The 10,353-nt window shown below is 30.8% G+C and overlaps 1 protein-coding gene across 4 annotated transcripts; it reads right to left on the bottom strand.

Annotated features, from left to right (window-relative positions):
- Nucleotides 1-1,901: 1,901 nt before the first annotated feature.
- On the bottom strand, nucleotides 1,902-9,543 carry LOC115969161 (7-deoxyloganetin glucosyltransferase-like). 4 transcript variants are annotated; one of them, XM_031088738.1, is made up of 3 exons: nucleotides 9,132-9,543; nucleotides 5,936-6,462; nucleotides 1,902-3,060 (listed from the first exon to the last, which is right to left on the bottom strand). In XM_031088738.1, the coding sequence occupies exons 2-3, from the start codon at nucleotides 6,450-6,452 to the stop codon at nucleotides 2,126-2,128; spliced, it is 1,452 nt and encodes a 483-aa protein (XP_030944598.1). In that variant the 5' UTR covers nucleotides 6,453-6,462; nucleotides 9,132-9,543; the 3' UTR covers nucleotides 1,902-2,125. The 4 variants fall into 4 exon arrangements, with proteins under 4 accessions (XP_030944598.1, XP_030944596.1, XP_030944597.1 ...); XM_031088736.1 differs by having other exon boundaries at nucleotides 5,936-6,507; nucleotides 9,132-9,542; XM_031088737.1 differs by lacking the exon at nucleotides 9,132-9,543 and adding an exon at nucleotides 7,255-7,571 and having other exon boundaries at nucleotides 5,936-6,507.
- Between the last annotated feature and the right edge of the window lie 810 nt (nucleotides 9,544-10,353).

Here is a 10,353-nt window from a genome sequence, read left to right as displayed (position 1 = left end):
TTATGTTGGATTTGAGCCTCTGAAGCTATTTGCAGAATTGCCATTGATTGATTTTGGTATTTGGTTCAACTTTGTGCATGATAAGTTATTTGACAGTTTTTTCTTTTTTTTCCTCCTCTTCTTTAACGTGGTCTTAAGTCTTTACCCCTCTCGACTCTCGAGCACATACTTTGTGAGAGCATCATGAAACCATCACAAAGATTTTGTAAAAAAAAAAAAGAAATTCATTTTACTTGTAAGCAAGACTTGAAACATACAAAAGAAAAAAAAATAATAAAAAAACTCCTTTAATTATAAGTCCTAGGGGAAATAAGCTTAGGTACTTTTGGTTTACTAAGTTTTGCTTTTGAGGACTTCTTGGAATTTTTTATCTAACATCTTTACTTTGCATAAATTCATGGATAAGATCATCAGGGATTGAATTTTGGCTGCCTTTTAACGTATTCAATTTCAAAATCGAAAATACTTAAAATAACTTGCCATCTTACAAAAAATTATTTTCCAACCCATCCAACTAAAGTCAATAAGATTCTATGCAGATATCATTTTCTACCCTGAATGGCTGAATCTATTTGTAACATTTACTCAAAAAAAGAACAAAAAAAAAGCCTTCCAAAATAATCTACCACAATATCTTTATCAAAAGGATTATTTAAATTCAAGAATGGGGAACTCACCCATCTGATATTTTAGAAGTTGAAAATCCAAAAAAGTCCAGTCAAGTTGTTCAATTTTGTTACTATGACTACATCCACGCAAGCATGGTAAAAAAATACTTCATCAAAACAAGGAATTTGCACCTCATGGTTTACATTTTACTTTAAGTTTTACATTCTACTTTAAAGTAAACATAATGTTACAATCCGCTACCTCATTGGTCTCAGAGCCATTTCATTTGTTGGTAGTTTTGATTCTAGTTATTTCATTTGTTTTGGACCAGTCTACTCTATTCCTAAATGCATTTTTGAGAAGATTTTCAAGTTATATCATAATAGTCTTCATTCCAATTATCTTTTGAGTGTCTCTTTCAAGTTTAGCATGGATTAAAACCACCTGAACAAGAATACCCAATCCCAAACGATAATTCCAAAGGTGAGGCCTGAGCGAAAGGGCATGAGAGGGTATGTGTTAATAATCATATTAAATTAAATTAATAAAACAAAGTAATTGAAAGAATATATTTTAAGACAACTTGAAAATCTCAGATAATCAGATTCTAAAAATGAAAAGAGTTTTCAAATCGATATAAGTCTTCAGTAAGTTCTAGGTCATCGCAACCATCATTACGTACGATACCTGACATAGTAAATGAAGAAAAATATCAACTTCAAGATAAAAACATAGGTTTAAATGATTGGAATATTCCTAAATATCCAACCAAAGAAATATATAGATTACATTCAACAATAACTTAATATGGTATAGTCAGAATAAGTTTTGATGAGCAGAGATCAAGATCACTACTAATGATAAAAGAAAGATCACATCATTCACGCACAACTTGTACCACACTTGTAAAAACAGAACCTTTAAGAAGAGATCAAGATTTTAAATTAAAAGGACTACAAATTGAATCACAAGTTTGTATACCATGCTACTCAGTAAACTTAAGATTGTTTGAAGAAGAAGAAGGACAAAACTCACCAATACAAAAAGGTCTAGAAGCATCTATAAATCCCTAATTTCCAACCATTCATAAAGAATTTAAATTCAACTTTAAAAAAGTTAAAAGATAAATTTGATTCAGAAGAAAATACAACAGAGAGAAAATTATAGAAATACACACAGTAAAGATCAGAAAAAAGAAATATTCACTAATGGAAAGAATTCATGAGTAAAATTCGGGATGAAATAAAATTCTTTGATTATGTAGAAATTTTCTACGAAATGCACAAAAATCTAAATGTCATAACAAAAGTAAAATGGACAAAATAGTACAATACATAAAAATACACACGCACAACATTACAAAATAGAATATTGATTTAACCAAATTACATAATTAATTGGAATTTATTGCAATAAAAATGGGACTAGATTATATAAATATTTATAATGATTAGATGTTGCAGATGAGTCCGAGAGTGCAAGATCATTGAAAACTAGAAAGTCTTCTTCATTTGGTTCAAACATTTCCAGCTAAGAGAACTTGGGAAATCAATTTGTCCATATTTTGGTAAGAAGAACCTCTAGGTTTGGTAGCATTCTCTGCCTTTATCTTCCACTCCATTGCCTTCTTCTTCAATTCTTTTCCTTTCTCACCATCCATTAATTCTCTAACAAGTTTCTCCACTTCATCTCTTTGGACGTTATTATCTATCTCCATACCAATGCCCCACTCTACACAACAATATCGACAATTTGTCAGTTGTTCAGCAAAAAAAGGCCAAGAGATAATTGGAACTCCACAACACACACTCTCAAGCATTGAATTCCACCCGCTATGTGTTAAAAAACACCCTATTGACGGGTGCTTTAGGATTTGTTCTTGATGACACCAACTTGCTAACATGCCTCTATCTTTAGTTTTGGTAACAAATTCAGAAGGAACAATAGCTGAATTGCCTCCCACAAGATCAGACCTTATAATCCACAAGAAGGGTTTTTCACTATTTGCTAACCCCCAAGCAAACTCATTGACCTGGTGAGGCGTCATGGTAGTTATACTACCATAATTTACATATATTACCGAGTTGGGTTCTTTTGAATTTAACCATTCCACACAACCCGATTCTTCTTTCCATAGATTGCAACCTATTGATTTCAAGTTATCGTCCTTTATTTGATCAGCCAGCAACATAAGTGGTCCAACAGTGTATACACGAGGAAGCATGGAAGATAGAGCATCCAACACTTTTTGTTCAAATGGGTCAAATGTGTTCAAAATGATAGCTGAAGCTCTTAGAGCTCTCTCAGTTTCGCGGATTTTGAAGTTGAGCATGATGTCATTCTCATCTGTAGTTCTAACAAAACTTGGAAGATCCTTAAGACGAATATTTTTCATCCCGGGAATCCAATCGATTGTAGTTTCTAAGTATCCATTTGTTAGATAGCTCGTATCTGTAAATCACACCAAAGTAGGGTTGATCTTTGTGATTAGCCACTTCAATGTAATATATATATATATATATATATATATATATATATAAAGAAGTAGCATTCAATTTTTCAATATATATATAAATAAATAAAGTAGAATTCAAGTTTTCAAACTTGATAATTTGATGGCTATTATGAGTGTGACTGATATACAGAAAATATTATTGCATCTCCCATGCACATATAGACTTCTCATTTGTATGTTTGATTGTAAATTGAAGTTAACCTGTATGATAATTGGAAGTGATATTATTACCCAAAAAAGAAAAGAAAAATTGGATGTGACACATTAGTAATGCACACGAGAGAGAAATAGAAAAATATTATTGCATCTCCCATGCACATGTATACCTATATGCTCAACAAATCAAAATATACTATATGTCCACTAATTCCTAATGAGTCTTGTTAGTGGGTGATCTTAGGACAGTTGTTAATATAAATCATTTTTAAAAATATAAAAAGCCATCAAAGAAATTAATTTTTTCTTCTTTTCACATAAAATGTTTTAAAAAATATATGCTAAACCATTGCTCTTGGAGTATTCATTAACATTTCTCATTCCTATTTATGAGTTAACACTATCAATATATGATGATACAAAATAAGAGAAATGATCCAATGGAGTTAATTCCATACCATACCGATTGGTACAATCAAAATTCATCTATTGACGGGTGAATTGGTACAAAAAAACCCTTGAATCGTACTGCTTAAAATATTGGACTATACTTAACATACCCTCAAATATCAGATATCTCCAAAAAATGAAAATCAGGCGGTACAAAAAACTTGAAGAAAAAAGAAGTTAGTGGCAGAAAGCTCACGTTGCCATTGTCGCTAGTTGTTTTCCCATGTTGTCAGTCGTAGCAAATCCAAGGGATTCAAATGAACCCCTAAGTTGGGAAAAAATTAATATTTTTAAAAATATTTTGTTTTGACCACCCTAAAAAAGTCCAACAATAAATCGATTCAACACCTACCTTTATCTTGCCATTTAAACAAATAGGAAAAAAAAAAAAAACCAATTTGATCTAAAATCAAGAAAAATAGCAAGCCAAACAAAAAAAATTAGTAATTTGTTGATCTTAAATCTCAGAAAAATTATGTGAGTAGAAAAGTGTAGAAACTAAGAGATAATTAAATGTGAAGTAGTGGGAGTGAGGCGTAGGACAATGGGAAGTGAAGGCAATTTTTTTTTTTTTTTTTTAAATGATTGTATTGTTGTGTTGAATTCTTAATAGAGTAATGTATAAGACAACAAAAAATTTTCTTAATGAATTACAAACACTAAGTTGTTAAAGTTTAGTTGAATTGAAATAAAAGAATAAAAAAGAGTAAAAATTTAAAAAATTACAAATTAAAAATTAAAGTATTGTAAGAAATAAATATATTTAGGAACGTAAGCAATAATAATTAAAGACCATTTAACAACCATAATTAATCTTAGCAACAATAATTAATATCTTTATTATATTAAGAAACAATATGCCCAATAAACTTTTTTTGAGGGTGATATGTCCAATAAACTTAAGTTTATCTTTTATTATTTAATTAATTAGTACTATGGATAAAGTTATGATAAGAAAATTATGTATACCACAAGATTCATCTTCTAAGATAACTCGTGTTAATTTGAAAATTCGTCCTTCAAATCATAGGTACTTACGAGAAAAAAAAAAACTCATCTTATCATCTTAATAATCAAGATTAAATAAAAAAATATTTATGAAAAGGTCATTATCAATCTCTTCACCATGATATTGAATGACCCCCTAAAATAAAATTTTGAACCTCCACTGCATGTAATGTCCCATCCCCCTCCCCCCCTCTTGCGCACCTCCTCCTCCTTCCCCCTCATGTTTTTTTTACAACTGCTTCTCTCTTCCTTCTGCCTCCTTCATTTTGACCAAGGTTGCACCTCTCTTGTTCTTTTTTTATTTTTATTTATAAAAAAGATGATTTATTTGTAAACTAAGGAGCACTATTCCTTTTTCTTGAGTTGTGCGTGTGGCTCTTGTTTTCTGTATTCTGACATCTCATGTGAACTTATTAAATTAAATGCCAAACAAATGAACTATTGTAAAATTTCAAAGGATCATGCTAATAAGTGTCTTTAGAATAATGGTTAATAATCTATTTTAAGAAAATTTTAATATTTCTTTTATAGGAAATGAAAAAAACTGTTAAGACATTAATTTTTTTTCCCCATAAAAACTTTCTTTGAATAGATTGTTAACCATTATCCTAAAAGCATGATCAGTTAGCATTTTCCAATTTCAAATACATACTCCTTTATTAGCTACCACTCAATTTGTTTTTTGTTTTTTTTTTTTTTTTTTTTGAGAAGAGCCACTCACGATGTTAAGAAAGCAATTTTGTGTGTTTTTTATTTAAAAAAAATTAATATCATCTTTTTATTATTATTACCATTTAGTACATCAGGTTATTGCTTCATTATTATTATATTATTAATGGATTGATATTCGAGCAAGAAATCAACATATTTAGTGAAATATGCTTTTTAAATTTAAGGATTTTTATAGTCATTTTATAAATAATATATAGAGCGATAATTTTGAAATTGTATATTGATATTAGTAGGTACCAAAATAATTTGTATTTCTAACTAATAAACTAAAATAGTTATCGGTACATACTATTAACTCCTTCGAATGGAGAAATGGAGAAATTATATGGTTTTCATCCTTTTTTAAATATTTTAATTTTCTTTTCTTTCTTCAAAATAGAGATTCGTGATATTGAAAAAAAAAAAAAATCAGTTTTAAAAATATATAATAAAAAAATACAAGGAATTTGAAGATTTGAATTATACCTTTGAGGGGTATTAAACCTCGTTCAACTAGATGGCGATAATGCATATAGCTCAAGAAGCCGCAAGCGCTAGGCGTCCAGAAAAGCACACACGGAATTCCAAACTTGTCAGCAGCATCAAGAGTGAAGGACATACAACCATCTGCGACAATACAGGTAACAGGAGGCACATTCGAAGACGAAGTGTCGTTGAGTTTGGAGATGAGGTTGCAAAGTGGGAGTAGGCAAGCCTTTGTGGTGGATTCAGCAAGAGCGATGATGTCTTGGCTGACATCTGCGTCTACTGGCGGGAGTCCATCGGTAATGGTTTCGAAGTGAAAGTCAGGCAAGCCATCAAGGGAGCTGGGACCCCTAGACCAGAGTAAACGTTTGTGGATATACTCTGTGTTTACAAAAGTTACGTGAAAGCCTTTATGGTGGAGGAGTTTGGCTAGTTTGAGCATTGGATTTATGTGGCCTTGAAGTGGTGCTGGGACGCAAACTACATGAGGTCTAGTAGCTGTTGTAGTGGAACCCATCTCTCTCTCTCTGTAGAAACTAGAAAGGGTCGATCTAGGCCTTTTTATAAACAAACTGCCGAACATAATTTTTCAAGCGAGTCATGTGACTATTGAATACGAAGATAAACAAAGGAGCAGGTAAATCTATAGTTGATACGACTAGAGTATAGCAAATTAGCAATCTAATTCAAAAATTTATTGCTGGACGACGAATGCACTGTTTTGAGATGTCCGTTGGCCTAATCCCATTGAATAATATAACTTTGAGAGTTTTGTCCAAGAGTGCAATAAGGATTCAAGAAAGATTTCAAGCCAAAAATAAAAAATAAAAAATTGAAGGGAGGATGATTTCTAAATTGACTATCACATTTATGTTCAACTTCCCATTAAAATAATGGTAACAATCTAATGCATTAGATATTGTGATATTACATTATGTAAGGGATCTTAGAATAAAATAATGTGCTAATCCACCATGACCAGTCGTCCAAAATATAATTTCAAAATGGATAAATAAAAGATAAAATCAAAATCAATCTAAGACTATTACAGCCGCAGCAACAAATTTCAACTATTTACTACGCAAGTTTTGGTATGTCACAACAAATATAATAGTATGCCAAGCATGCATGCATAGAAGGACGAAATGAATGTTGTCCTATTTTATTAAAACTGTATCGTATAGTATCCTTCTTCAATGGGAAGGCATCTTATGAATAGAAATGTGACAAATAAGGGATACCTAATCGGGTACAGAAACAAGAATGTTTTAGATCCAACTCTCTCTCTCACTAACTTAAGTACAGGCTCTGCCACTTACTTAGACACTGTTGTTGCCACCACGTTTCCGCCACATTACCGGCACTAACCCCCGGGTCTGAAAGTCTCCACCTCCCCAGACCTGATGCCCTTTACTGCTTCTGTTTCTTTTTCTCATGGGAGGTCATTATATTTTCCTTTTTACTTCTTTTTCTATTTTACTTTTTCCGTTTTGTGTGTTTGGACTTTGGAGCCACGTGAACATTAATTCCAACATCGAATCTTTATTATTACTTTTTTCCTTTATTAAAAAACTATATTTCTATTGCCAGTTATGTTTTGTGTCTGATTGTCCACGCGAACATCTAGTTCAAGGTTTTATTTATTTATTTTTATTTTTATTATTTTTTTAATGGAAAAGGTTTACAGGTGAACATTAGTTTAGAAAATGTTTTAAAAACTTTTTATAGGAAAAAAAAAAAAAAAAACCTAAAATTTCTTATGAAAGTTGTATCAAAAGTTTTTAAAAATATATAGTTAATTAAAAAAAATGTGGCTGGTTTTAACTTTTCCCATGCTTTTTATACTAAGTGTGTTACTTAATTTGTATATTTTGGGTAACAATAATTGTTATAGTTGTGTTCGTAGAAACAATTTTAAAAAATTAAAATTAAGGAAAATTATATCTAAAATTGACTATGTTGTAAGAAAGATTACGTGAATTAATTATAATATTAATGGAAAAGAAAATATTAGCAGAATTTGAATATAAAAATTTATTTAGTAATTTTGCATCGCAATAAGCCAATAAGCAAGAAAAAAAATATTAAATAAAAATATAAAAAATTAAATTTGTTATTTAATTAATATTTAAATATAAGAAAATGCCCAACTTGAATAACTTTTCACTTTATATTAACCAAAAAAAAAACTTTTCACTTTATGACTCAAAATTGGTTGAGCCAACAGTCTGCCAACCCCAAGAGAAGCTTCAGTTTTATCCCGAGTTAGGCGACACGGTTTCTAAGTAAGGAAGCGTATTGATTCTCACTCCTCTTATAATTGTTTCGAAGTGAAAGTCAGGCAAGCCATCAAAGGAGTTGGGACCTCTAGACCATAGTAAAAGTTTGTGGATATACCCTGTTTACAAAAGTTACGTGAAACCCTTTATGGTGGAGGAGTTTGGCTAGCTTGAGCATTGGAGTTAATGTGGCCTCGAAGTGGAGCTGGGACGCAAACTACATGAGGTGTAGTAGTTGTTGTAATGGAACTCATCTCTCTCTTTCTCAATCTCAAAAAAACACAACCAAATTGATAAGAACAGTTTGGATAAATGGACATTCTAGGTGTTTTTATAGGTAAACTTATGAATATAAGTGCATTAGCATCATATGTTCTGAAAAAAATCTCATCTTTTAAATAAATAAATAAAATGTCATTTTGACATATGAAAAAATTACATTTAAAAAAAAAATTATAAATCACTTTACAATAATCCTACGAGTAGGATTATTGTAAAGTGGTTTATAAAATTTTTTTTCAAATACATCACATGTATTTGAATATTCTTTCTTTACTGTTTATAATTTATAGTCATATTTTCAAATATTTGTCTTATTCTAAAGGTCTTTATTTTTTTTTTTTGACTGAGAAAGGTAGAAACGGACATATTTTCAAATATCATACTTTTTGTTAAAACGCAGTCCAAAGAGAGTCCAAAATATATACATATATTCTAATGCATAACTAAATGCACAACAAATTGAAAATAAATCCTAAGTAAATAATCAGAAGCATTCAAGTAATTATTCGGTGATGCAAAAGATTCGAAAAAAAAAAAAAAAACCATAACACAACACATATAAACCAAGAAGATCGAGAGAGTAAAAGTATACACCGAAATACTAGGAGAATCTACGAAGAAGACAGAGAACTTACCTATATGCAGAAGAAGATAGAATCGGAGAAACCGAGAGAATCGGCGAATAGCTGGAGCAAATCGGCGACACCGAAATACAAAACCCAAAACGAAACTTTAACCCGCTTTGCTCTGAGATGACCTAAACCATAGAGAGACCCAAAGCTAAACCGTCATAGCTTCGGTTCTAAGATGAGAACAGAGAGGAGAGAGCAGAAAAAAAAAATTCGGTGAGGGAGATGGAGATAAAAATTAGCGAGGGAGCTGGAGATAAAAAGAAAAAACTCGGTCAGGGACATGGAGATATAAAATTATTTATGCTAGAATTTGTGTAATAAAAATGCTAGAGAGGATTGGGAGTGTTGACTCACAAAAGCGGAAGAAGAGAACATTTTTTTTTTTTTTTTGAGAAGTAAGGAAGAAGAGAACATGAGTCTGAGAGAGAGTGAGGCTGAAAAAAATGAGTGGCTGAGAGAGAACGATTGAGGATACCTTGGATCTTTTTGGATTGAGCTTATTTTTACTAAGATTGAAAACTGAAATTGAAAACACGGTAAAAAAATAATTTTTAAATGTGTAAATAGTGTCGTGAGACTTATTTTTAATGAAAAAGTTGTTGAAAAGTAGAATTTATAGGTCCGTGAATAGTATACAAGTGCATTGTTCACGGTTGACTTGATCAAATAGTGTGGCTGGGGGAAAAAAAAAAAATCAGAAAACGCAGCTCAGGATTCAATGGAAAACATTGAATCCAAATGGGCACCTTATTTGAAAAGAGAGAGAAGATTAATAAAGAGAAATAGCATTTAGAGATAGAATTCTACAGTGTTATCAATGCTAAAAATTTTAGAATTTAAGTCTGTTTAATAATGTTATTTTAATAACGTTGTTGAAATTTTGTGAAAATATATATTGTATTGTTTAAACAATAAAAATGGTTATTTAAACAACACAACCAAACTACCAGCTAGCCTTGCTAGCTAGCCGGGCAGCTCACTTAAAAAAAATTCCTTAAATGCTAACTTTATACGAGTTGTGAGTTCTGATCTCAACTGAGTAGCCTCATTAAAAAGGCCAAAAGTGTTTATCCATACTCTATTGTTCAAGGTTAATTTTACTTACACTTTCTTTGTTTAGGAAAATTATTGAATATTTTGAGAGTATTATAAATGCGTATTTTTTTTTCTGTTACATGAATTATAGTCTCATTATAAATTTAATAAGTTAGACTCATAGTAATGT

The sequence above is a fragment of the Quercus lobata genome, chromosome 11 (assembly GCF_001633185.2).
Source record: "Quercus lobata isolate SW786 chromosome 11, ValleyOak3.0 Primary Assembly, whole genome shotgun sequence".
NCBI classification, from domain to species: domain Eukaryota; kingdom Viridiplantae; phylum Streptophyta; class Magnoliopsida; order Fagales; family Fagaceae; genus Quercus; species Quercus lobata.
The sequence above is the reverse complement of the archived record's forward strand: the minus strand, read 5'-3'. Positions and strand labels throughout refer to the sequence as shown.